The sequence below is a fragment of the Epinephelus moara genome, chromosome 24 (genome assembly GCF_006386435.1).
Source record: "Epinephelus moara isolate mb chromosome 24, YSFRI_EMoa_1.0, whole genome shotgun sequence".
NCBI lineage: Eukaryota > Metazoa > Chordata > Actinopteri > Perciformes > Serranidae > Epinephelus > Epinephelus moara.
This window is the reverse complement of record NC_065529.1, coordinates 42,110,202-42,138,090: the sequence shown is the minus strand read 5'-3', so window position 1 is coordinate 42,138,090 and position 27,889 is coordinate 42,110,202. Positions and strand designations below refer to the sequence as shown.

The following is a 27,889-nucleotide window of genomic DNA, read 5'->3' as shown; positions in this document are numbered from 1 at the left end:
ATGACAGATCTAGCAGGTATAAGTTTTTATTAATGCATTTCTTTCATTTCATTTATTTGACTCATGACTATATCACATGGTATGGAGTACAAACATTACATACAATAACAAAACAGTGGCACACGGCGTGGCTAAAGTACAACCAATGTTACTTAGACAAAAAAGCACCCAGTTTACAAACGTCTTGTAAAACGTCAAATGTATGTATGTCATTAAGCTTACATTCTGACATTCAGACAAAATATGACACTCATCTCCCACATTATTATCACCACAGAGATGTCAACAACTATAATTGTTGCTGTGGGCACCTATTCGTGAAGGCTGGTGTATGGCATTGGACATTAGTGATAATATAGTAAAAATTAAGTTGTGATTATGTAAAATCTGTCTTTATAGAAGAAATCATGAGTGTAGATTCCTAGGAGGAAGCAGGGGAAATGTCCCTCTCAAAATTCACAAATTGGTGCATAAAATTTCACCAGAATGCCAGGAATAAAGTTTGTTTATTTTATTCAGAAAGGAACCGTGCACATCAATTAACGTGATCACTTTAGTCACCTAAATGTGCCAGATTTAGCCATACAAGCTCATTTTCATCTTTAGCTTGATGGTACATGTGTATATAAGAAAAAGACATTAAAGTAACACACATAAGCACAGATAAAAGCAGATAAAAGTGGGGGCTGGTGTTTGACATAGTAATTTAGTGATAATATAGTAAAACATAGATGTAATTACGTAAAATCTGTCTTTGTAGAAGAAGTCAAACCAGATTTTGTGCATTGCATTTGCATTTCCCCCCCCCCGAATAAACACAGAAAAGTAGAAGAGGACTTTTATTTTCATTAAATTAAAACCATTTCCACCATAAACTGATGCAACAAGGCACAAATTGATGCATAAAGTTTCACCAGAACGCCAGAAATGAAGATCACCTAAGTCATGTAAATGTGCCAGATTTAGCCATACAGGCTAATTTTCATCTGTAGTCCCTGGCAGGTTAATGCCATATGTGTATTTAAGAAAAAGACATTAAAATAGCACACAAAAGCACAGATAAAAGCAGATCAATGGCATGTCCATAGAAACGCACATAAGCACAGAGCAAGCATACAACCATAGACAAAGGCACATAGCAAAGCACATCACTATTAATAAAACAATGACATAACCATATAAAACAAAAACATGAAGAACGTACTATACAAAAGTACAACATAAAACACAACATAGACCAAAACACAGAGCCACAAACAAACACACAGAAGCACAGTTAGCACGACAGTGACATCACCATAAAACCAAAGCAAATTAAGGAAAACATACATACAAAAGCACACAAGCCCCAACATACAGGAAGAACACAAGTATTTGATGCTTAAGATTTCCTGAGAGATTTCATTTCATATATGTCTCCCCCCAATGTTGAAACAAAACCTACACTCTTGGAAGAAGTTTTAATCAGTGACATTAAAGTGCTGCAGGGATGATGTTTTTCTGTAGTCCGACTCAGAAGTCAGCATCGCCCTGACCCCTTTGTCAAAAAGCAGAAAATAAGCTCTGGCAAAAAAAGTTCATGACTCTTGCATGTTTAGTTCAGCATAATAATCTTAATGAATTAACATCAGTTTTATGATTTCTGAAGAGCAAATGCAATCGTGAGAAGTGAAACGCTAATGGCTATAAATGAACTGCACCATGGTTGCATGACTTGTATTTACTGACATATTTTATGTCATAGAACAAAATGTGGAAGTCTCTGAAGCTTGTGGTAACCACAGACTTATTTCAGGCATCTAAACAATTCAAAAAACCCATTGACTTCAATACAACAGATCTGGGAGTGCTAAATGCTAACTCATTTCTGTGTTTTAGGACTCATTCCCGCAGCACTCTATTACTACACATTACTAAACACTCAAAATGTCCCTTTATTTGCTTATAACCTCATCACAGTGTGTTATAAAGCATCTATTAAATGCTCACGTCTTGCTTATTAAAATATGTCATTTAAAGCTTTATGTAATTATGAATTAATTAAGTATGTGTAATTGACTGGTTGTTAGCCTACATTCCCAGTCAAAATATTTGTGTTTATCATTCCTGCTGCTCTCGTCCCCCTAATTGAAGAGAGTGTCTAAACAACAAACGTTACCCTCAGGGGAGAGCCGAGAGCTGCTTGTGTGGGGATGAATTAGCATTTAACAAGGCACATGTCTATTGTCGGCTGGGAGCTGTGTCAATGGGCAGAGTGTGGGAAAGCGGCGAGAGCACAGTCACAGTTCAGTGTGATTAGCATCCTCAACCCCACCAGCACCTGACTATTCTCAGAGGGGAGTTGGCACACTTTCCCCTCCTTATTCTCCTTCTTCTTTTCCTCTTTACTTCTTTCACCGACTGTCTCTCTCTCTGCTCCCAACTCTCTAACTTTTGCCAACTTAATTTCCACTCTGTTTATCAGGTCATTATTTCTATGTAAGCCTTTCTGTTTATTCTATTGATGGATGCCAAACTGCCAGTGCAATGTCACCCTCACAACAAGGGCTGTAAAGACCAGCTTCATGTTTGGACACATATACCTTTGTGTAAAGTCCATGTGTTTCAGGAAACCTTTACGTGGATTGACTGGCGTTAACTAAAAGACAAAAGAGAGAGGAGATAATTTTGTTGGACTTTGTTTTAAATTTGGGACTCATTCTACTTCTTTCTGTTGGTTTATAAAGCACTAAATGGTTTAGTGCCCAAATACATTTTTGACCTTCTGCTACACTATGAACCATCCACACCTCTCAGGTTGTCTAGGACACGTCTGCTTTGTGTCCCCAGAGTCGAGACTAAACATGGAGAAGCAGCGTTTAGGTTTAATGCACCACATATCTGGCACAAACACCCAGAAAACTGCAGGTCTGCACCAACTCTCACTTCTTAGACTTATCTTTTTGCTGCTGCCTTTTATTAAATCAAATATGTATTCATTTCTTACACTGCACTGGAATTTTTATGATTCAAACCCTTTTGATTTGAACTGCACTGTAAGATTAATTCTTGTATTTTATGCCTGTCTAGATGCATTTTAACTTTTATTATTTTCATTTTCCACTTCTGTGATAATGTGCTTTTAAATGTCATTTTATAATTTGTTTCATTTGCACCTGGTCTTGATGCTTTTGAAGTTTTATGCAGAGCACTTTGAATTGCTTTGTTGCTGAAATGTGCTATATAAATGAACTCGTCTCAATTTGCCTCCTTTTAAAGGCAGTAATGCAGGTTGCAATGCTTGGCACAGGATGGAAAAGATTGTGTATCAATAAAACGTAAATGCGACTAAGTGCAATGGAAACACATTCAGCGAATAAATGATGACATACAGTCGTGACATTGCCATCATTGCATAAGCCACTGCAAGCTCTCCTCGTCGTGTTTGGATGCTTATCATGCTTATGTGACCCTTAATATAATGATAAAAAATATAAATAAAAAAATGCTAAGTAACGATGCACTGTTGCCCAAAATAATCATCAGCAAATGTAATCGTAATAACAAATTAATGTATCATACTGGCATTATTATCACTACTAGTATTACAGTTTACTGCAGCTCTGTGTGTGGTTTGTGCAGGTGTTTCTGTGCCCCAGCAAAACACGGCTCACAGGTGTATTAAATACCAATGCTGTTCCCGCCTTACAACAAAATGTGGCTTGTGCCTTGTCCCTTTAACTCTCTATCACCTGGCTGTAACCACTTCTCCATTCAAATCCCCCTCCACTTTCTCGACTTTAAAACTTAGCGACTGTCATTGTGCTCCTCCAGATGGTTGTTGCCGCCAAGTTCTGCCCTTTGCTCAACACAAGGCCGGTGAGGCATTCAAAGTGCTTTTGTGCTGCACTGATCACAGTGTGGGAAACTTTCACTGAGTCTTAACTCACTGGAGCAACTTGTCACGAGACAGAAGGCACATCTGTTTCATCTGGACGACTCTCAGCTGAATGAGTCTGACTTTACTGCTATGCTAAATAACAACATGACAAAGCATGCATGAACAAATCTTTTTTGAATATTTGCAAGATTCTGTTATACCTGGTCACAACAGTTAAAAATGTTCATATAAAAATTAAAGATGATTTTTAACACAATCAACTAACCATAAACTGATACTTGATTTAAAAGCAAAAATGCAACAAAACACAAAGGTATAAAGTGTTTTTTAATGTTGAGGACAATCTCCCGGTCACTCTCCCACGTGTGTGATGTGATGATGAGCGTGTGCTCAGTCAAAGTCATTGATCCCAGCATCAGGCAGCAGATCTGCTCTCTCTACAGGGTCAACACTTTCCCAGATTCACACAGAGCTCTGTGAGTCTCTCTCCATCACCCCCCCAGTCCTCCACCTGTTCCCCTGAGATCTAACCATTGTCCCCCGAGGCAATACAAGAGCATTCAGCGTGTTGCCGCTCCACATGTCTTATTGTCTCATCGAGCTCTCTGATTGGCTGAGACTGTGAGAAAGTCCAGTGAAACCAGGACCCACACATTGATATGGAGATGTGGGACTATAAATAGGAGGGATGAAGCCAGCACAGATCAGATTCTCTCTACAGAGACCTCTACAGCACACAGATCCAGACATGGCACCTACAATCACTGCAGCAATGACCAATTCTCAGGAGCATCTCACTCTGACCCACAAGGTAAACTCAACATCCAACAACATTTAAATATTGTTACTGAAAGCTTGTCTTTGTTCATGCTACAATTTACTCCAGAATAAGTTTATTAATGACTTTGTTCTTCTTCCTGCAGCTCAGAAAGCCTCTGGTGGAGAAGTTACGCAGAGAGCGAATCAACAGCAGCATTGAGCAGCTCAAGTCTCTCCTGGGTCCAGAGTTCCTCAAACAGCAGCCAGACTCCAAGCTGGAGAAAGCAGACATCCTGGAGATGACAGTTTGTGTCCTGACACAGCTGCAGCAGCAGCATCAAGCTGTGGACTCAGCAGCTGTCGGTCAGGGCTACTCCAGGTGTGTCCAACAGGTGACACACTTCCTGTCCAAAGAGCAGGTGAAGACACAGTCCCAGAGAAGACTGCTGAACCACTTCAACAAGCTGCAGTCTTCCTCTGATAACAACCTGACAGAGGCTGACTTCTCTCCTCTGAGCTCCACAGTCCAGACCAGCATCACCAAAGAACAGAGTCCAGTCAACAGCGCCCTCTGGAGGCCGTGGTAGACACCTACAGACTGGAGTTACTACCAGACAAACTCAGATGACCATATTGGTCAAAGATTACTGGAAATGAATTCTTCTGAATTCTGACATTTGATGAATTTGTTCTTCTGTTTGTACACAAGGTTTTATTTTGTGTGTTTTCCTGAGGAGACAGACAAACTCAGATGACCATACTGGTCAAAGATGATCAGACATATTATTCTGAAATGTGATAAATGTCTCTGTGCAAAGTGTTTTAATTCAAGTTCATACTGGACTGACATTTCCATTTATTGTTTGGAATATTTTTCAAAGATTAAGAAATCTTTTTTGTTGCAGCACAACATTGTATTCTATGAATACCATATATTCTCTTATTGATTTGTCAATATAATCAAAAATTGGCCAACACTGGTCAGCATTATCACACCTGTCTTTAACTTCTGTAAGTCTTCTGTATCATATTGACCCAGTGACAGGAGTCAGTGATCTCAGCTACTTTCTGGTGGCTCTTTCTCATTTATGTACCAAGCTGACTTTTTACCTAGTAAAAGATCATCGACCCATGTTGGGTTTTGAAGTTCTCATTTGTCATCAGTATGTCCTGTTGTGTCAGCAGTACTAATGTATATCTGAAAGTTATAGCCTCTCAATGAGAGAGCATTTGTTCACTTTGTTTAGTTTGTACTAAATGATTCCCAGTGTTTTGTAAAAAAAAAACACTGAAGCTGTTTACTCTACTTTGAGTCCATTGTGTGGGACTACAACTTTATACTGTGATGCATCATCACCACGAGTGCCTCTATGATGTGGACCATTCAATATTTTTGAATAAAAAACATCAACTGAATCTTGAGCTGTGTCGTTTCATCCTTTACACTGACAACATGAACAGAGAACAACTTTATCTGAATACAATGACAGTGCAGGCATTCCATTATTAATTGGGCTGATTGTAGTGGATTACATTAGATTGCATGGCTGTTGATATTATTGTCTCCTTCCCTCAGTTTGTAGCATTAGCTTTACAGTACTACTATGGCTCAAGGCTACCATCTAGTGGTTAGTTTATGAATGTGCACTTAAATGCACAGAAACACATACAGTATTAGCTGCGTTACTAATGCAGTTGTAAAACACAGTGGGCCCTTTACATACAGGTTACTCATTTGTTTCCTCTTTAGTACATTTAAGGTTGATAAAAACATCTGTATCAGCTTGTTTCAACTTTTCATTGAAGCTTTATGATATTATCACAGCGTGAAACATTGAAACCCAAAACTTCATATTTTGGGTTGCACGATTTCATCAAATATGTCACACATCTTGTGCATCTTTCTACATTTATTCCGCAAAATTCACCCTGGCATGTTTAGAACTTTTGGAAACTTTGGATTCAACACAATAATTTAAAAATAATGTGGCTGCACAGTATACGTTTGAGCTGCTGTTTGTTTATAATATTTAATTATTCAAAACCTTTCAACCTAACAGCTACAACAATAATCCATTAGTTGAGATAAGTGGCTGTGGATTGCCCCACCTTTAAGCTCTGCTTCAGAAAACAATAATCAGTGGTTTGGCAAAAAATTGATTTTGTTTCCTATCTTAAAAGTTTGTTTGTTTGTTTTTGTAGTATGAGCAACTTAACAATTTCAAAAGAAGATTCCAAGAGGATTCTGGGTCACCAACCAATGTCTTATCCAGTGTTGGGGAGTAGTGAACTACATGTAACAGAGAGGGAATGATTTATTACTTTTATTTTACTTTCTCGACTGTAATCGAACCTCATTTGACCACATTTAATCACAAGTACTGATCATTGCTATTTATAAACAAATGTTCAGAGACATTGTAGCATGTCCTGCTTGGTGCGATATCTAAACCCGAACTATCTTTACTGATAGCAGGTGTCTGACTGATGGACATTGTGCACAAAACCAGAGCATTTCTGCTCTTCCTGCTCTTTCCAAGTTTATTTTTCTTTTTTTCCCCCGAAATTGTAAACAAGTGGGCATTTTTTGCAGTGAACTCAGTTATGTGGACTGTATTTTTTTTTTCTGCTTAGGCACTGTTCTTTACTTATGGGTGGAGGGTGGTGCAAAAAGCAGAGGCATATGATTTTTAAAGCACTGGGGAGGGATTTATATTTTTCTTTTGGCTTGGGAGACGGGCATACAAATATAAATGGTTGTATTTTCGTTTGTTGTTTTTTTTAACCCCAGATTTTTTAAAGAAAACATGCATGTTGTCCCAAAATATCATCAAAATTACGCCATTTATCATCGCCAGAAACTGCAGGACTCTAGGACACATCATGTGGGACAAAATCTTCTCATTTAAAATTTGGCCAAAAATAAACCGTATGCATAAACTAACCAGCATGCACAACAACAGTGAAAATACAGGCTTTTTTTTTTTTTTTAAATCCAGGACTTCATCTTCAACTTTTAACTTTCGAACATCAAAAGGAAGGTTTTAAAAATCTAATGACAAATTAATGGTGGAGGGAGGGTCATGCATTTTCCACCTGCCAGTCAGGGAGGCTCAAGGAAAAATAATGCATTTTTGAGGAGGGTAAAAAAGGAAGCCATACCCCATCCACTCCTTTGACAAGTAAAGAACAGTCCCTTATGATTTCTTCTTCCTCTTCTTCTTTTTGTATCATATGTATATTGTCAATTTTATCTTTGTCTATAAGAAGCTTGGGTTTATCAAACTGTATGTAGCCTAAAGTAACTGGTGGCTTGCACAGCTATGCTTCAAAGTAGCTTCCCTAACATTGGTCATATCATATCATGTGTCAAATTTTCATACCAGTTTTGAGCAGACGTGCAGAGAGCCATTAATTAAATATGTCCTCTTGTCGTCAGATATAAAACAAGTGAACCAAAAGTGTTAAAAAGTCTCTGTAAGATGTTCTTCCATGTGTGTACTGTGTCCATGACGGCACTCAAGTGTTTACAGACGCCTCTCAGTGTGCGTGGCTGCTGATTGGCTGACGTGGGGTCACGCACGTACGCACGCGGCGTACGCAGCGTCAAATCGTTGCGGACCATGGCGGAATGTGTTCGGCTGGGGAGCAACACAAGTGGTCATACCATGGATAAAAGCATTATTCTGCCACCCGACGAAATATTCCGCAACTTGGAGAACGCAAAGCGCTTCGCGATAGACATAGGTACCCGGAAATACTAAAGTTGTCCTTGTTTCTTCTTCCTGTTTAGCGCGAGCGGAGCCAATGTCCGTTATCACCAGTTATGCTGCAGCCTGATACTATGACAACACATGACTTTAAGTGGAAGTAAACAACACACAGCTAACGTTAGCCGCTTTAAATCGTGTTTAGGTTGAGTTTATTTGACAGACAGTCTGTTAGCTTTAAATATAGAAGCGTGACGAGGTGTCAGGGTTATCTTTACCTCAGAAAACGGATTGTGTCAAACACATCTGCTCAACTTTTACAAGTGAAGCACCGTTGACGTTAGCTGCTAGCTAGCCTGTGTTGAGGTTTTCTCACCTGTGTTTATACAGCTAACAGTAACGTTACAATCCACCAAGCTTTAAATCTGGACTTTAATCCCGTGTGTCAGCTGTCTAACGGGTTTCCCATCGGACGTTGTCCATGCTTCTGCTCCAACAGGGGGATCTCTCACAAAGCTTGCCTACTACTCAACTGTCCAACACAAGGTGGCCAAAGTGCGATCTTTCGACCACTCTACAAAGGTAATTATCTGCTGTAAATCAGTGTATGTAAAATCTGTGGCGTCCTGGGGATTGTGCCAAGTTTCCCTGCCTCCCACAGAGCCATAACTGCATGGTAGCCTGCATGTCTTTATGAGTAATACCTCCAACACATAACCTAACATATGTTAGCAGACCCGTTTTCACAGAAAAGGACATCACAGTGAAGCTCAAACCAGTCCTGCAGGTATTATACACTTCTCTGCACACGTATCTAGAATACTGCAAACATTCATACTCGCTGTATGTGCCAAAATACATTCTACCACACTATATAGTATACCTGAAAAGTCCTTACACATAGTATGCCAAATACAGTGTGCCAAAAATACCAGGATGTTCTACTACATCTGGTCTGATTTTGCAGTATGCAAGCCAGCATGCTTTTCTGTCTATTCTGACCCACAGTCCTCTGAAGCACATCAACTTAGTCACAGATGACAGCTTGTCAGAAGCGGTAATGGCTGATGACAGTGCATTCTAGTAACCAATGACCAGTTAAATAGTAATAATAGGAGTATTGATTGCTTAAGTGACCAAAATAATCACAAACACTATGAAAATGACAACGACAGTGAAACGACATCTGCAGTTCACTGTCGCAAATATGTTAGAATCGACAATCTGTGCCGTTATAACTTGAAAGGTAACCTGCATACATTGCAAAGTAACAACAGCAGAGCTCCCTGGGTTGATGTCTATCTCTGGTGAGCTCGGTGAACAGCGTTTTGTTTTATCTCCAAGGTAATGGATATAGAGTGTAACCTTTTAAGGAGGTAGTATGTCCCGATCGTGTGCATACTGCATGCAACAGTGCATTCTTTGTAAGGGCAGCTGCAGTGCCTACTAAAAGTAAGAGAGAGTATCTGATCAAATGCAGTATGCCAAAAATACCAGGATGTCCCACTACATCCGGTCCAATTTTGCATTGACTTAGCCACAAACACAAGCTGATTGACAGCTGTCAGGAGTTGTAATGACGGATGACAGCACATTCAAGTAACTGATGACCAGTCGAATAGTAATGCTAGGAATATAGATTGTTTAAGTGAACAAAATAAGAATAAATATTACAAATAACATCAGGACATAACTATGACAATAACTGACAGAATCTACAATCTGTGCAGGTCTAACTTTAAAGTTAAATTACATACATTGCGCAGTCACAACAGCACATCTCTCCAGGTTAACCTCTGACTCTGGTGAACTCAGTTAGTGGCGTTTATTTTATCTCCAAGGTCAGGGATATAACAGTAAGAGGGACAAAGTTCAGGACATTATGAGACAGTAGCGTGTCCCCATTGTGTGCATACTGCATGCAACAGTACATACTCTTCAAGAGCAGCTGCAGTACCTACTAAAAGAAAAAGTATATGATTCAGAATGCACCCTTGTGTCCCCAATAAATTGCGAAACACACTACTTAAAGTCCAATCCTCACACTTTACTATTTGACCTTATTGTAACCTCTGTACATGCACGCTGACTCAGACAAACTTGACAGTTTGGTCCAGTCTAAACAACTTTATTTATCCCAGAGAGGCAGTTCAGTTTTACAATCTAAGTCACAGGCAGAAACAAGCAGCGATCAGCAGTAGCAATATGTCAAAGAGAGAGGTCCTGTGCATACTGACTCACACGTGGACCAGGCAAAGAATAGTAATTTACATACTTAAATAAGTAAATTAGTAAATATAAATAACCATTCTAGTGCACTGCACATTACTTAACTACATTCGTGAAATGTACAAGCCTGCCATTCATGTGGAGAAGACCAGACAGAGTAAACCAACTATCCAGTCAAAGCTTTAAGTGTAAATAAAATTAAAAAGGACATCACAAAGTCCAAAATGTATTTCTGTTGTCTTGGTGATGTCATCTTGGCAAGGCAGGCTTAATATTTTCCAGTGTTATTGCAAAACTTGTGTTGAAAGGAACTGATGACCTCTCACCCAGTTGCCTTTGCTTTATTTCCAACTGGACGACAGAGCTCAACAGAGCCATCTACACTCCACTCTAGTGGGGGCAGTGTCAACAGCAGGATGTAATGAAGTATTCACCCTTTCTCCTCCGTGTTTCCGTCTCATCTGTGTCCCCAGGAGGCCTCCAGTGACAAGCTCTATGAAATATCCGTGCAGGAAGAGGTCACTGCACGCCTGCACTTTATCAAGTTTGAAAATGCTTACATCGAAACATGCCTGGACTTCATCAAAGACCACCTGGTCAACACGGACACCAAAGTTATCAAAGCCACAGGTGGAGGGGCGCACAAGTTCAAAGAGCTCATCGAGAGGAAACTCGGACTCAAGTGAGTGGACGAATGCGCTGTGAATATAGCTAAGAAACTGTTGTTGCTGTACTGTTGAACCTTATACAAAAACAGAACAGGAAGACAAATATCTGGCATATTCTGCATGACTAAATTGGAATGAACAATGGCCCTGTGGCCTTGCTGTGACTTATTCAGACTCAGAGCAATATCCTGTCCTCTTCCTGCGAATAAGAGGACAAACCAGATTGTTTAGGAGACCTCGTGAGGGCTCTTCTGGAAAATATCAACTGTTTACTGCGGCAACCACTTTGTTTGCTAACCAAACATCATGTGACAACATTTACATGAAACTTAACATGCTATTGTTGCATCTTTATGGCATCAGTGCAGCATTAGAAAGCCATATACATGTCAGTTTCTTCAGTTTTCCAGTTGAATGTTGCTCTAGGAGTTCAACTCAAAGAAAGAGACTCTCAATGTGCATACCTGCAGACAGCTGCTGAAGCTGCTGTAAATATCTAGTAATATTGTAAAAAACAGAAGGATATTGCACATTATACATAATTTACCAGATGCATGACAGAATAGTTAGTCTGCTCTGGCTGTTATTCACATTTGGCTGAGGATGATTCAATCTGATGGACTGTGTATGTGCTGCGTTGTGGCAGAGTGGACAAAGAGGATGAGATGACCTGCCTCATCAAAGGCTGTAACTTTGTGCTGAGGAACATACCCCACGAGGCTTTCGTGTATGCCAAGCACGCCGACTCAGAGTTCCGCTTTCAGACGACTCAACCTGACATCTTCCCCTACCTGCTCATAAACATCGGCTCTGGGGTGTCCATAGTCAAGGTAGTAACTAAAGTCAATGTATATACTCTTAATCATCACCTATGACCCACTTTCAGTGTGTGGCGGTGTATTTTCTTACTGTGTTCAGGACATTCCTAGGCACAGGTGAGGTTGGGCTTTATGAAAAGGTGGCTACAAAGTGCCAGACTGTAAGCAGCAGGCATCCAAGAGTAAGCTACGAAAATTATGGAAACAGGGCTGTAAAAAAAGGCAAATACAGTGAACAAGAGTGAAACTGAGATTGGCTATTAGTGTGACTTTTGCAGGTGAAATTGTTACAAGCAGTTACCACAATTCCTGCATAGTGTGCCTCCACGATATTAGTTCAGCGACAGAAAATTAATCAGTTGTTATTTTGATAATCCATTAATTGTTTGAGTAATTTATGAAGCAGTATCACAAATCAGTCTCTTTTTTCGGCTTCTCCAATGTGATGATTTCATAGAGGAGTAACAAATGTATTAACCTGGGTCTCTCCCTCTTCAACAGGTTGAATCAGAGGACAAATTTGAGCGAATAGGAGGAAGCTCAATAGGCGGAGGGACGTTCTGGGGCCTTGGAGCCTTGCTTACCAAAACAAAGGTATCTGAAATTACTTTGTCTACTGTTACTGTCATGCTGTAATAGCCAGCCACTAAACATTGGCTTCTAAGTGCAATGATTTACATAGACTGTATAAAAGAAGTGGACGTACCCACCGTTAAGTCATCCATTGGTTTGTGGACGCTTTGAAGCCTCGAGTTTGGCATTTTGGTGGTCACCATCTTGGTTTTTTGGAGCCAGAGGTGACATTATTTAAATGAGAGGGAGGATAGGCTGCAGAGGATAGGCATTGCTGCGCCTCTATCCTGACTGACAGATCACCGTGGTAATGACCTTTGAGTCACAAAGTTGCCACATCCTAAAGCATACTGTGCTTTATCGTCTATGAACAGACTTAAAACTAGTGATTGAGACCATAATCTCAGTAGGAAAATGTTTACTGAGGTAATACATCAAATGACAAGTACAGTCATTTTTCTCGCACACTTCCAACCAGTGCAGTGGCCTACTGCTGGCCATGAGAGAGAATTTAGGTTTAAGGCACTTTCACATTGGCTTAACATCTCAAATCTGGATGCTATTGTCATGGCAAACGATATCCTGGGCACTTCATACTACTACTTAAAGCAAACACTCATCTAGGGCTTCCAGGGCTTGGCTGCTGGTACATATATTAGAGGAGAGTGAGCATGAGGGTGCCAGGCTAAAGGTAAGGAAGATGGGCCTACTTGTGGTCTTACTGTCTTGGCCCTGTTCTGACGGCTGTCACTCGGTCTGCTTGCTCTCCGTGGTCTGACCCCGCTTAGTGTTGCCACTCTGTTGACAGTTCATATGTAGACATTAGACATGCAGACGATAACTTAAAAACAAAACTTCATAGGGAAAGGAGGAAACTCATGGTACTCAGAAACATCTCTCATCAACTTCAGCCCCCACCTGGTCTGAATCATCTCTCTTGATTACTTTGACACGCCCCCTTTCAAACACAGGCCCCACACCTCGGTAAGCCCAACCCACCTAGCCTGACAGCCATGCAAGACAGCCAAATAATGACACTATGTCCACTTCTTTCATACAGTCTGCCAATATTTTGTTCCCGTAGGTCTTGTGAACTTTACCCTTTTCTCTCCTGTAGAGATTTGACGAGTTGCTACAGTTGGCGTCAAAAGGGCAGCACACGAGTGTGGACATGCTCGTCAAAGATATCTACGGAGGATCTTACGGGTCTTTGGGACTGACTGGAGATCTTATTGCGAGCAGTTTTGGAAAGTCTGCTACTGCCGACAAAGGTGACCATGGCGGGTAGATTGTTGCATGTGGCTGCCCAGTGGTGTTATTTATGTATATGTCCAGATCATTGTCATCAAAGACTTACAGACACTTTATATACAGTATTGTAGTTGGTATGTGCAGTTCATTCTGTTAATTAAAGCAGTACCCCGACCATCTTAAGAGTATGAAACACTCACCCTCTGTGGGCTTTAAAGGTGGCTGTTAGTGTCTCGAAGGGCAGCAGCTGGATTCAGCTTTGATTCATGGTTCAGAAAAATATATTTTAATGGTGACCCAGTTTCACAGTGATGTATCAACATTTCCACTGAAACTCAAACCACTCCTGCATGAATAATCCACCTCTCTACTGTCAGTCCGAACTCTCAAAATGTTGCAAACAGTCATTGCAATAAATGGCAAAATACACTACTTCAGTTTCACTTCTCACACTCCACTATTGTGGTTCACTGTGACCAGGAACGTGCTGTACATAACATAATAATAAGAAAAGAACATACAGGCAGAGGGCAGAGTCACTGCAGATAAATATCCACCACACACTTTAACTGGGTCATAAGTGATAATTGAGAGAGATTACATCTGCACGAGTCTCTATGTTGTTTTTTAGGAAAATCCTGCATAGCATACCTTTAACATTTTCTAGTTTTATTGCAAAACCTGTGTGGAAGTGAACTGATGACCTCTCACCTACTTCTGATACAGCTGTTCTCTCCATGTGCTGTATCTGTAACTGGATGGCAGCAAGCAACAGAAATTCACAGCTTTGGCTTGTTTAACAAAGCAACTTCTGTGACTGTCCATCTCTGCAGTTTAAGTGTGAAAATATGGATCAGGATTTTGATATTTGTAACTTACCTTGCACTTGCATGATTCTGCTTCTTACTGAAAAAGTTTACAGTACTTTAATATTCAGAGGTCAGTCTTTTAGACCTCCTGAAGCAGCTTTCCAGTTGTGTGATGTGGATATTGTGCCTGTGTGTTTATTTAACTCTGGTGTTCATTGCAGAGTTTTCTAAAGAGGACATGGCCAAGAGCTTACTCCACATGATCAGCAACGACATCGGGCAGCTGGCCTGTCTGTATGCCAAACTCCACAACCTGTCCAGAGTTTACTTTGGAGGCTTCTTCATCAGAGGACACCCCGTCACCATGCACACCATCACCTACAGCATCAACTTCTTCACCAAGGCAAAGCCTCCTCCTCTTCTTCCTCTGCTCACCTAAAACAAGCAGTGATATATCTCAGTTTAGTCCTGAAGTTGGTTTGTTATCTTATGTCGTTACCTTCATTTGTTTTGTTTTTTTTTGTTGTAGGGTGAAGTTCAGGCCTTGTTCCTGAGACATGAAGGCTATCTCGGAGCCATTGGAGCATTTCTTAAAGGAGCAGAGGAGGACAGTAAGGAAACACTACACTGCACATTATTGTCCTGAGTTTGGTGTCAACAGGGTTACTGTACATACTGATAAATATTAGGCTGAAAGCTACAAAAGTGATACAACAGTGGGTAAAGGAAAGATATTTGGTCTATCTCTTTTTTTGTGATTCGGTTTTTATTCTACATTAGACTAGTAACAAAAATTACAATTATAGAAAACAGCACTCACAAATGAGTACCTTTAAATAAGAATAACATGCATTATAATGTAACCGTTATACCCTAACTGTATCATGATTGCATCTTGTACCCCTCCAGATCCAAACCAGTACAGCTGGGGTGAGAATTACGCGGGAAGCTCCGGCCTGATGAGCGTCTCTCCAGATATGAATCCCATGCAACGTGCGCGCAGTGGAACGGTGAGTCTGCAGAGGAAGCAGAGAGTGATCAGATATGAAGACCTGAAGCTGGGTCGTGTGCCATGAGGCGCCCACTTAAACCTCATGACCTATTTTCACTCTGCTGCTGGTGCTTTGGTTTTTATTCCACCCGCCTTCTTCCATCGGGATATTTTTTACATCTGAACATTTTTATTTATGATCTTCTTCATCGTCACCGCTGTCCTCACTGAATCCACAAACATACAGAGACTAGGCCTGTCATGATAATTATGTTACTGACTTATGGAGGTCGACAAAAATTATTGAGGTCAGGTCCGTATATCATACGATATCGCCTGTTGTGTTTGCACACGTGTTTGTTTACATGAGAGTGTCACCAACATTTAGTCAACATGATGCCAAAACAAACAGCAGGGTTTGGCAGTGTATTACATGTGCCAAATGTCTATAAATATTTATTTAAGTGCAGTTTTTGTTAACAGAGCCCAAAGTCCATTTTATCTATAATGTTTGATTTATTTAAAATATTTAAATGTTTATTTCACATTCCAACTCCAATGTCTAAATATATTTAAGCATTTTAATTATTTTATTATCAATATATTACTGGCATAAAATGCTCTAATGTCAGTTATAGCAGTAGTAGTTATCGTGACAGGCCTAACGAAGACATTCATTAATCTCTTCTTTTCATTTCCTCTCCACACACTCCTCTGTCTACCTAACCCTCTCCTTCAGTTTCCCGTAAGTACCTCCGACTGCGTCACCTGTGTGCTCTGGTTTGATGACGTGCTCACTGCGCTTTGTTCTCTAATTGTAGACGCTCAGTATTTAGAGATGTCAGGCATTCACTTTGTTCACTTGCTCGAGGAGCAGAGAGATCTGAGAGCTTTAGCTTTGATTGTGCTGAAGATCTTGCCTCTGTTTTGTCTGTTACCAAACTGTTTTTTGGTCAAATTATACTCTGTGAAGATGGGAGATGAGAGTGTTTGATGCTTTCGACAGCCACTTTGCTTGTTGATTCCTCGGTGTGATACTCAGAGCATGCAGGCCTCCGTAGACCTCCTCTGTTAACATTAGAGTCCACTCTCACCACTGAGATTCCTGCTCTTTTTCCAGCTTAGTTTTCATTAGAGCAAACTGGCAAAGTGTGATGCAGGACTGCAAATGAAATATTAGCTCATCTTTGGCAACTTACCACTCGAGAAACCTTCTATCGATGTAGTTTGTTCCTTAATGGGCTATTGATTGTGTCCCATTATTAATGAATCTGCTGGCTCCCACTGGCTTTTAGGAATAAATCTTTCTAGGACCTTCCCTTTCTCTTCCTTACCGCATCTTCCTCTCTGCTTGTTTGTTGCATCGATAAGGAAAAAATACTAACAAGTGTGAAACCTTCCACAGTGTTGCTTAGAAAAAGAGAAATATTGTGAAATATGTCCTAGAATAAAAGAGTGACAGGTGGAATAGACTTTGGTGTTTGAGGAGTTGAAAGAATCTCTGTGCAGTCTCAGTTTGTGGACAAAACAGACAGCGTGCATCGTCTCTGTCTCTTTGTTGTGTCCAGTTTGACATGTTGGAGATGGACCGTCTGGAGAGGAAGCTGGTGAATCTGCCTCTGCTGCAGGACGCTTCGTCTTACATCCCCGACACTGTGGACCTCACAGAGGACGCTCTGGCCCGTGAATACTGGCTCTACTGCTTCGAAGAGGCCCTAGACGGGGTAGGATGGCGGCTCATGTTTTGGAATACAATAGCAGACTCTTGAATTAAGACGTGCCATACAGACAAAGTTTTAAACTTTTTCTTGAAAGAAAAACAATCATAGACTGTGTAAAATAATGATTGTAGCCACCGTGACATCACCTGTTGGTTTGTGAACTCACGGTTTGAAGCCTCGAGTTTGGCATTTTGACCGTCAACATCTTGGATTTTTGGAGCCAGAATTGACCATATTTAGACGAGAGGGTGGAAATAACCCAAACACTAGCCGCTAGCGTGGTTAGCATGTTGCATTTACAGTCTGTGGTTAACTGTGATAATGGTAATGCTAATTTTCTCTAACAAAAAACAAGCTTAAAACATTAGAACAAAATGTCTTTACTGGAAAAACTGAGCATCTTACTCCTTAAATGTGTTTTAGTACAAACGTGCAGAACAAGACTTTTTTATGCGACCAAAAAGCTACACTTATACTCTGTGGGGGGGTTACACCATGGTTATGTCACTTAACTATCGTTGTGATAGTGACTTGTCAACGAATGGAACCTTCCTGTCACTGAGAGAGACAACCCTCTTAATTATACACAACTTTAAGCCTCAATAATATGTAAACGCGTAGATGAAACGTAATCTCTACCTCTTCTCATGGATTTATGTCTGTATGTATTCATAACAGACAAGACAAGACAGTGAATTAAGAAAGAAACTCTTTTGATCTTCCATCAAAATGTCACATTCACACTTGATATTTTAGACAGCTTACAGTAGAGAGTTTTTGTTGTCACGCTACATTGTATTTGGCGGGAAAAAAAACAGTTCAATATCATATCAGGTCATCCATGTTAAGCCTGTTATCTGTGACAGGATTAAGATAAAAAAGGACAGAGTTGCACAGCACATTCAGTGTTTACAGGTCAGTTTCTCATATGAGATAAATTGGTTTGACTTTGTAGTTTTTTTTAATCCGACTTAGTGCTTGTGGGATGCAGATGTCACAAATGTGGCTGATTAACGCTCTTCTGTTTTTTGTTGAGCAGGTGGTTAAGAGAGCTGTAGCGAGCCAGCCCGACATGCCGGAGGCAGCCGAGCGAGCCGAGAAGTTCCGTCAGAAGTACAGACACAAGCTTCAGACCCTCCGCCACCAGCCTTTGTAAGGACTGTTTTTGTTTTTGCATGCAAGGCCCATCTGTTTGACTACAGGTTGCTTTAAGTAGACTAGACCTCAAGTCTTTTCTTCAGCGTCTGCATTAGTTTCATGTCTTCATACCTGCTGTAACTGCCCATGAACTTTGTAAATGAAAAAGGGAGATCGTGATGGTGAAGGAATACTTTAACTTCCAAATGACCGTTTGTGTGTCAATTCCTCAAAAGAAAACCCCTCACATGCCTCCATGGTGAACGGAGAATCCAAAAAACTATAACAAAACTATATCAAAGCATCAGTTTACAAACTCTCACACAGCTTGTGCAGTATAATTCAAGTCTCATTTATCCAGTTGGATGCTCAGTACTTCCCATACAAACAGCGCTTTCTGACAGGGAGCTGCACTAAAAGTGAAACTTAACGATGATCTCTTCAAAGCCAGACTCCATTGAGAAAAACAGTATTTTTACCTTTGCTTAACACAGGAGTTGTTGGTCTACTGCTGCCTCGATCAGTTAGTTAGTTTGTGTTATTGTGTGACTTGTAGTGTTTTAAAGAGTTAGTTTAGGTTTAACGAAGTCAAAGAATAGCCCAAACAAACTATCAGTTGAGGCAGTGGTAGACCAGCAGCTCCCGTGTTCAGCGAGGTAAAATTGCTGTTTTTGTCAATGGAGTCTGGCTTTAAAGAGAGCACTGATAAGTTTCACAGAAAGGGCTGTCTGTTTGGGAAGTACTGAACATACAGCTGGATAAATGAGACTTTGATTATACGGCACGAGTTGTGTGAGAGTTTTCAAACAATTTTTTTATAATTTTTTTTTTACTGTTGGTTAAGAATTTTCTCTGTTTTTGGATTCTTCGTTCATTGTGGAGGTATGCGAGAAAAACTTCATGACTTTAATGTAACACGGGGTGAGAATTTGATATACAAGTGCTCATATGTGGGTTGAAGTATTCCTTTGAATCTGTTTACTTCTGAGTTTTTAGGAGGTGGGTGTACTGAATAAGTATGTGTCAGTCAGTCTTATTAATTCTGTCAGACTGATGAACATGAATGAAACATGAAATTTGATGGGAAAAAAAGCCAGACTTTCAGAAACCAGCTGCACATTTCAAAACAGAGTTTTCAAAAAGTCAGTTTGACAAAGTTAGTTGTTTTTTTTAAAAGTAAAAATATCAGTGAAACCTCCCCAGGCCTCGATGTGTATATGTTTTTCTCTTTGGCTAATGTAGAGTGCTTCTCTTCTCACCTAGTGCTTATGGATCCCTCACTGTCAGAAGTCTGTTAGACACGAGGGAACACTGTTTAAACGAGTTCAACTTTCCTGATCCCTACTCTAAGGTCTGACTGAAATCTATCAACCTTTGTTGTTTTCTTGTGTGCTACACAGCTGCCTTGGCCCTCACTTATTTCTGTGTTTCATACTTATGTTTCATAGTTTCCACAGATAGTTTGTCTCCACCCCTTAAGTTAAGCCTAGAATTCAGGCAATACATTACTCTGAAAATCACATTTTCTCATGTCTCTAAATTCTTCTGATTACCAGTCTTTTATTCTGTTCAAAGTAGCTGCATCACCTCTCTGTTCTCTCATAGATCAAACAGAGGGAGAATGACATGGCTCTCAAGTACTACCAGAAGGCGGTGAAGTCCCTGGAGGAGTTGAGCTGGGAGGAGAGACAGTTCGCCCTGGTCAGGGGCGTCCTGGCTGGGAATGTCTTCGACTGGGGAGCCAAGGCTGTGTCAGAGTGAGTGGAGTTAATGGCTTTTATATCCTGCGAGCAGGCTGCTTGATTGGTTGCTGGCACAGTGTTGGTAGCGGGAGAGGCTCTTATCTTGTAGTTTCATGCTTCCACAGCTTTGAATGGGGAGTTTTTCCACCGCTGTGGTCGTGTGTTTGGCAGCGTCTCATTGTTTTGATAAGTTAGCCACCCTGGGTTAGCCAGAGTGCACACAGTTGGCGGCATTGATTGAACATAAACAGAATGAAAAAATCTATGAAAGTATCTCAGGGCTGCTTACAGAGCATCCCAAAAAAGAATGTAACTGCATCCCAATGACTTGTTATGATGTTTTTTAAGTTTCTGTTGCCCTGTGAGGCTTTGAATAAATAAGTCTTTTCACGGGGACTCTGCAGAAAGGTCAACTATAGCCTGCTATTTGCTTCAGAACCACACGTCTGTTATAGAAATAAATTGATTAGGGCTGATTTGAGACAAGGGTTATTATCGTAAACTAAAACTGAAATATTTTCGGAAATTGAAACCAAATAAAAAGAGTAACAAATAGCCCAAATGACCAGCGAACAGAAGAGGAAGTGTTGGCCTGGATATCAGCCGCTTTATCGTCACATGATAGCTGATGGGTTCAGATATTGCTGACAATCTTGCACAGCACACCTTTGAGAAAAACATAATTAATAGTGCCCGACTGAAAAGCTAATACAACAAAATAAACGTTCTGACTCTCTGTGACATTTAACCACAGAAATCAAACAGACTTGACATTCCAGGAGATGGCGCTATTCCGCAATCACTTCACAATTAATCCCTATTGTTTTTCACATGCAGTCGAGTCTTGTAGAGTTAAATGACAAGAACATGATTTAAATACTGTAGCAGATTTAAAGCCATTTAACCAAGCTGTTCAAGTCAGGTCTAATGTTAAACAAAAGTGGTCAGGATTAAACTACAGATGACAAGTTTTCCTCTGAGTGTGGTAGAGAGAGAGTACTCGAGTCGATTCCTAAATTATGAAACATTACGGCCATTCCTAAACAGTTCTCCAGCCATGTATTTTGTATTCACGGTACATGTAGCTACATAGTTATGAGACGTTATACCTGGCTCTAACAAAATCAGACCTTAAATAAAGCCACTGTAAAACTATGAAATTTAAACGGAACCTTTCTGAAAACCTAAAATTAAACTAAAACTATCAAACGTACTCTGAAAACTAACTAAAACTGAACTGGAATGAAATTAAAATGTCAAAACTGAAATAAAAGTAAGAACTAATTGATGTTTTTACTCCGTGATCCGAACTCTTGTCTAACTGTTGCATATGTTATTTTACTGTCATGCAGTGTCCTTGAATCTGATCCTGAGTTTGGGTTTGAGCATGCTAAACGACAGCTGGAAGGTATCAAAGTATTTCTCTTCTCTCTGTCTTCTTTTTTTGTCGTTGAACCATTTGAGTCAAGAGAAAATTGTCAAATTTGGGGACGTTTAGAGTGACTCTGACTCAGCACTTCCTGAAACTGATTTGTTTGATCTCTTTTTTTCTGCGCAGAGCGGCCGTGGCTTGTTGATTCCTACGACCAGTGGTTTGAGAGACTAAAGGTCAGGCTCTTTCTCTGCTTTTTCATTTCAAAGCCAAGTTATTTATTGAGTACGTTTACATGCACACTAATATTCCACCATTATTGCAAATATGACAACATTTTAAATTTGATGTGGTCTTGTAAGCAGCATATTCTGTTGGATATTCCAAATTAGGCCTTTTTCTGAATGCAGCATTTTCTTTGGACATGTATACGGCACATTCAAAAGACTCACATTTCTGGTCAGAGGAAGAAACACTTACTTTGAAACATTATGAAAGAGTTGGATAACAACAATTTTTTTAACCTTCCTCCTGTTTTTTTCCTCTTGACTGTGCGACTTTTGTCCTCTGGTTTGATCGTTTATGAAGCATAAAGTCTAAATTATCACCTGTTTTTGTGTTATACGTTCTTGGCCAACTTCCTTCCAACATTTATTTTTGGAATTTGTGGTCAGTAAACGTAATTTACATGAAATTATCCCTAATTTTTGAGAGAAAAAAAGCAGAAATTAGGAGTTATTTTGACTATAGTAAAGATCAGAGGAACATATGTTGATGGATTATCACAGACTTGTATATGTCAAAGTTATGGTTTTAATACCATTTCATTTTGTAACAGCAGCAGACCATAACACAACAACAGATGCTATAAATTTGAATAAAACACCCACAATTCAGTGACAGTAGTGAAAATTGATTTAATATAAAGAGCACAAAGAGCACAGTATGGAACCATCCATGTTATTTTACCTTTACCTTTACAAGAAGGAGATTGAAGGAATGAAAGAGGGAGGCTCCAGCTGTTCCACTTATCCATATTGTGGCGTGATAAATGACATGTTAGGGCACATTAACCGGAGGATGCACAGCTGCTTGTAAACGTGTAAACAGCTCAGTAGGAATATTGTCTTCTTCAGTGTAAGGGTAGAATCAAAATATTTTCTGTAATAAAGGTTTAATCAGCACCACATGCTGTTTAACACGGAAACAAACACATATCTGAGGCACCAGGCACAGCCATGTTTTGATTAAGCACAAAGAGAAAACACAGATAACAGCCTTTTGTGCTCATTTGTAATGTTTTCTGTATTTGTAATAGTGTTTCTGTGTCTGTGATGATTAGTGCTTGAATACACTCCATCCTGGTTTTCTCTTGCAGGGTCCTCCTCATAAGTGTGCCTTGTTTTTCGTAGATAATAGTGGAGTAGACATCATTCTAGGCGTGATGCCTTTTGTCAGAGAGCTTCTCTCTCGAGGAACAGAGGTACACAACTCTAACAACACTTTAAAAAAAAAAAAACTATATTTGATAAAATGTTATTCCAGCTCTTCTGTTTGTCTCCCTCAGGTTGTGTTGGCCAGCAACTCTGGTCCGGCTTTGAATGATGTAACAAACGGTGAACTGCAGATATTGACCGAAAGCATCGCTGCTATGGATCCAGTGATTCAGTGAGTGTTTATGAGTGTTTTTAAAAACAGACGAGATTAATTAAGACCACAGCTAATGAGCTATCATCACACAGACAGCAATATAGGGTCAACAGACTTTTACACATCTTATTATCTTTCCTGAGCTGCCTCTAAGATATAATTTTCTCTGTCTGATCTCATGATTTCACACGTAAAAAGCTTTTTAAAACAGCTGAAGAAGATCGTCAGTGACCTGTGGTGTGTTTGTTGTGCAGGGCTGGTCTAAGGGACGACAGGCTGACGCTGGTTCAGAGTGGTTCCAGTTCACCCTGTCTGGATCTGAGGTTGGTTGTTCGGCAATTTTACATTTGACCTTTTTACAGGGTGAGCTACTCAGCCTTTGATTTAGCTAGAGACGGTGTTGTGTGTAAGTAGGGTAAAAGAGCACGCTCATGACATGATCATGTAATCGGTGAACTGTATGAAAAGACAAATCCATTTACAGCTAATGAATCGTTCACTCTTGTGACAGTTAAAGGGAAACTTTGCCAATTTGTAAAGAGTTTTGTATCATAATAATGTGGGTAGTGTGTAACAGAAATCTCCCTGCTCAACATTCAGCTTAAAATGTGTCATCCGGCAAATTTTGGCTGCTTCTAGGGCTGTTCGAACTACAGGTTGTACTTGGGCATATTCGTATGTCCACCACCATGGACACAAAGAGTATAGAGGCAGATTGAGACAGAGATACCCGTCTCTCCAAACCAAGACTCTGTTACTGCGTTGCCTATTTCTCACCAAAATGTTTGCAGAAACATATTTTAGTTTGACATTTAACTGTAATTCGAGATAATTTGTTGCCAGCCTGTCACCATATTGTTTTCTGTGTCAAAACCGCCAAGCTGGCATTGCATCACCCACCTGCGGGAGCATTTATTGGTCCTGTGCGGCGCAGTGCATTCTTGTAGTTGTAGGTTTTTTACCTTGAGTGAAACCAAATGCCACAGCCCTTTTTCTCTGTTTTCTCTGATCATGTAGCACCAATTTCAAAAGTTATGGCGTCCTTCTACTGCATAGACAGCCCAGTTATATTGAAAGACCATTAATGACACTCACTGTGTTTTAACGCACCCAGCATGTCGGTGTTGTGTCAAAGACGCTTTCCCCCTCACCTAAATCTGAACCACACCTTTTCCTTTACATGTCCATGGAGGTGGGAAACACTATTCGACAGGGGGACAGGCTTTGACACAATTTTTTAAGGACTTTTATGAATAAATCTGTAAGACACAGATTCTAACAGAGAAAAAAATCTCACATTTTTTGCTAATTTTACTCAGTGGGTCTGAAAAAACAAGTAGAAATGTCAGCCACATCTATAACAAATTTAAAATGCATCCGACCAGTCGTATGAAATATATGAAAATAAATGATGATCACAATATTTTATTTCATTTAATAAAACAACAACAACAAAAACAGGAAAAGTTAAAATAAAGTAGTTGTTTTTCTGGGACTGTGAACTTTCCTGTAAACGTGAACTAGTTAATTTCAATCTGTGTGAACTGAACTGTGAGTGAGCTCTGTGAAGTGTGAACGTGCACAACACTGCTTAGAATTACACTCCCCCTCTTTCTGAGATGCATTTCATCATATCTGGGTGAGAGGGTTGAGTTTGTGCTTCACATTTTCACTTTGAAAAACCAGAAATCTGAGCACCAGGTGAAGAGTTCATTAAATGTACTCTGTTACAGTCATTTAGTGCAGCAGACATGTTGAATTCTGTACCTCTGCCTTCCCCTAGCCGTCTGGACAAAGTGCTAGCGATGGTGGTCCGGGAGAGGAAGACCGACCTGGTGATCATCGAGGGAATGGGCCGAGCCATCCACACCAACTACTACGCCATGCTCAGCTGCGAGAGCCTCAAGATGGCTGTCATCAAGAACTCATGGCTGGCCGACCGGCTGGGAGGAAAGCTGTTCAGCGTAGTCTTTAAATACGAGGTACCGGCTACTTGCCACGACCCTAAAGCGCTGACGCCCTCCTGAGTGCGACAGAGCTCACATTTGAGCAGGACAGAACGCCCAAGTCGAGCAACCAGGAACGGATTAGCTCTGAATGTACGGATGATGGTCGTATACTGCCACTAAGTGAACGACTGATTGCAAAAAGCTGATTGTAAAATAGAGGCGAGTTTTAAAGGCGATCATTGGCAGGGAGGTTTTACATTTTATTTTGAAACATTGTTGATTTTAGTGCTGGTTCATCAACACAAATGCTTTTCTCGCAGGTCTCTGTTCAGTATCATGTACAATCACTTAGTTTGCTGCCATCGTTGCTGCCTGTTGATCTCACTCAGCATCCAGAGTGTGTTGAACGTGAAGTCGTCACTGGCTGGTTAACTTTAACAGACTGTTATGACAGATGAGATCTTCAGCTTGTAGAGGAATCAATGACAAACATTGATTAATTAATTTTGCATCAGTCACTGACATGCTGCCAACATGCGACACTGCGCACCCATATGGGCGAATTCGTCGGCTGGCGTGTGTGTTAGAGAGAGAAAGAGCCGCAGGAGTAATGTGAGCTTTCAGCGGTAACACTTTTTACATAAAGTGTTTTTAATGTGCCTTGAGGCCAACGTGATAAAAGCACCACTCACTCAGATTTGCTTTTAGTTCCTGTTGAAATACATCAGAAATATCTTTTGTTTCCCAGCTGTCTCATGCCATAAATCAGCAAGATTCTCTTTTCCATTACTGCCAGTAAATTAACTCAGATTAAGACATGAATCATTGTCACTTGTGTAGCTGTTAAGGCGGCATCAGGGAAATTGTTTGACCAGTGGGAGAAGCTGCAAAGAGATTAGGTCGTGTTCCTCCACAAGGTGGCAGTATTCTACTGTGACGTGTGCTTTTTAAATGAGCTCTCAAATCTTTACCAGGGTGCTTGGTGTCAAAATTAACACTGCATATTTCAGGTTAAACATTCTGTCTCCGATCAAAGCATCACATTTTATCACTGCAGCTGACCAGGGATTGACAGCAATTAACCGGCATGTTCAAGTACAAACTGTAATCATCCATCCCTGAAATAAAAAATAATAATGCACTTGTTTGAAGGCAATAATGCTGCAGCACCTCATTGTAACAAACATCAGACACTGTGTGATCGTGAAGTGGCTCACTTCATCGTAAATATCCGAATTCAAGGCAGGATCTGATTCTAATCTGCCTCGGCGTGAAAATGTCTCCCAGAAGTTACTTGACATGCGGACTCACATTTCAATATTGTATTTGTCATCTGTACATATATGTGATATTTGCATCACTTCAGCTAAGCACACCAAGCACAGGTTTTGTGTATTATTCTCCTGACAATCGATTTTAATTAAATGGTGAAAACCTTTTATTTTATTCCTTTTATCTGTGTGTGTGTGTTTGTGCGTGTGTGTTCATTTCTCTGCATGTGTCGGGGGAGTTCGCAGTCGTGTAGAGGAACAGGCAGAGTTGAAAGTTGTCCCATATTAAAAAACCCAACGTGCCCCCGGCGGTATAAAAGCTCGACACCCTGGTATGTGCTGGTTGATGCCTGCTGGGGAGCTGTGGGCTGATAATGCATGAGGAGGCCTGGCAGGGGGTCCTCCTGCTTTCCCTTTCGCTCATCACTCTGACTGCCAACACTGACTCACACACACACACACATACACACTAGTTCTGCAAGACGCCCTTGTGGGTTTAGTGACATCTATGTATAACGTATGTAAGGTTTGCTCTGGTTTGTTTTTCTGTGTTTCCTTTTTTACTGTATATAATATCCAGTGTGGGCAGGATTGTTTCCTTCATCATCAGTGCGCTCATGAGACAAAGGACCCCAAAGACACACAAAACACTTGTTGTGTCTATGTCAGTGACATTTTGCAGGTGAGACAGAACTCAGGGTAGCTGGAATGTACTTGAGGGTGCTTGGATTTAAAAGAGGTCCTTGAAAGTGCTTGGATTTAGCCAGCCACAAGAGCCTCTGATAGTTGTTTGACTCTGGAAACAAGTTCAATAATCAATTCAATTGTGCAGTGTTTTTGGCATATTTGTGTCTCTGCGTCAGGCAGGGCCCACAGCACGAGCACCCCTTCCTCCTGTCGAAAGTAATGGGAGTATTTTTCCCCCTCTAACGTTATAATAAAGACTGAGTTGAGGTAGTAAGACTTATTGTATGTAAGCCTAGTAGTTGGATTTGTCACATGATGTGCTTTTACCAGCCCGTTCTCGTTCTGTAGTCATCAAATATCGCTGCTTTGTGATTTCAGTATCAGACACTGACACCAAAAGCGACTTTTCGTGGTGATATGATAGGCCACCGCTCAGCTGGATGGCACCTGTTGCAGCAGTACGTATGATACGCCACAGGACAGGGTCAGTTTGAAACGCTGCCGGTAATGATAAAGAGCTGGAAATTCCCCATAGGGTCAGTGGGAGGGGTGGTGGATGGGTCCAACAAACCCTGGACTTTTACCTGGGAGGCCTCTGTTTGCTTCCCGTATGAATATAGAGTCAAACCATGATGGGTTTTTTTTCTAAATCTAACCACCTGGACCTAGCAC

The 27,889-nt window shown here is 40.5% G+C and overlaps 2 protein-coding genes across 8 annotated transcripts in view; both read left to right on the top strand.

The window, feature by feature from the left end:
* LOC126386689 (transcription factor HES-5-like) overlaps positions 1-6,055 on the top strand; it is a 53,158-nt gene extending 47,103 nt beyond the window's left edge. For 6 of the 7 annotated variants that reach the window (XM_050039196.1, XM_050039195.1, XM_050039194.1 and 3 more), the window contains exon 3: positions 5,032-6,055. In XM_050039196.1, coding sequence (XP_049895153.1) covers positions 5,032-5,226 — 195 coding nt within the window. In that variant the 3' untranslated portion in view covers positions 5,227-6,055. Of the gene's footprint in view, positions 1-4,546; positions 4,692-4,803 lie in introns of those variants that run through there. The other variant, XM_050039189.1, reaches the window with a different exon arrangement.
* A 2,195-nt stretch (positions 6,056-8,250) lies between these two features.
* Positions 8,251-26,705, top strand: pank4 (pantothenate kinase 4 (inactive)). The gene is made up of 19 exons (XM_050038034.1): positions 8,251-8,386; positions 8,849-8,931; positions 11,052-11,260; positions 11,893-12,076; positions 12,566-12,658; positions 13,755-13,908; positions 14,919-15,100; positions 15,227-15,308; positions 15,607-15,707; positions 17,257-17,412; positions 18,449-18,561; positions 19,810-19,897; positions 20,152-20,303; positions 21,641-21,696; positions 21,847-21,896; positions 23,039-23,143; positions 23,228-23,328; positions 23,565-23,633; positions 25,094-26,705. The coding sequence occupies exons 1-19, from the start codon at positions 8,263-8,265 to the stop codon at positions 25,335-25,337; spliced, it is 2,346 nt and encodes a 781-aa protein (XP_049893991.1). The 5' UTR covers positions 8,251-8,262; the 3' UTR covers positions 25,338-26,705.
* The last annotated feature ends 1,184 nt before the right edge of the window (positions 26,706-27,889 follow it).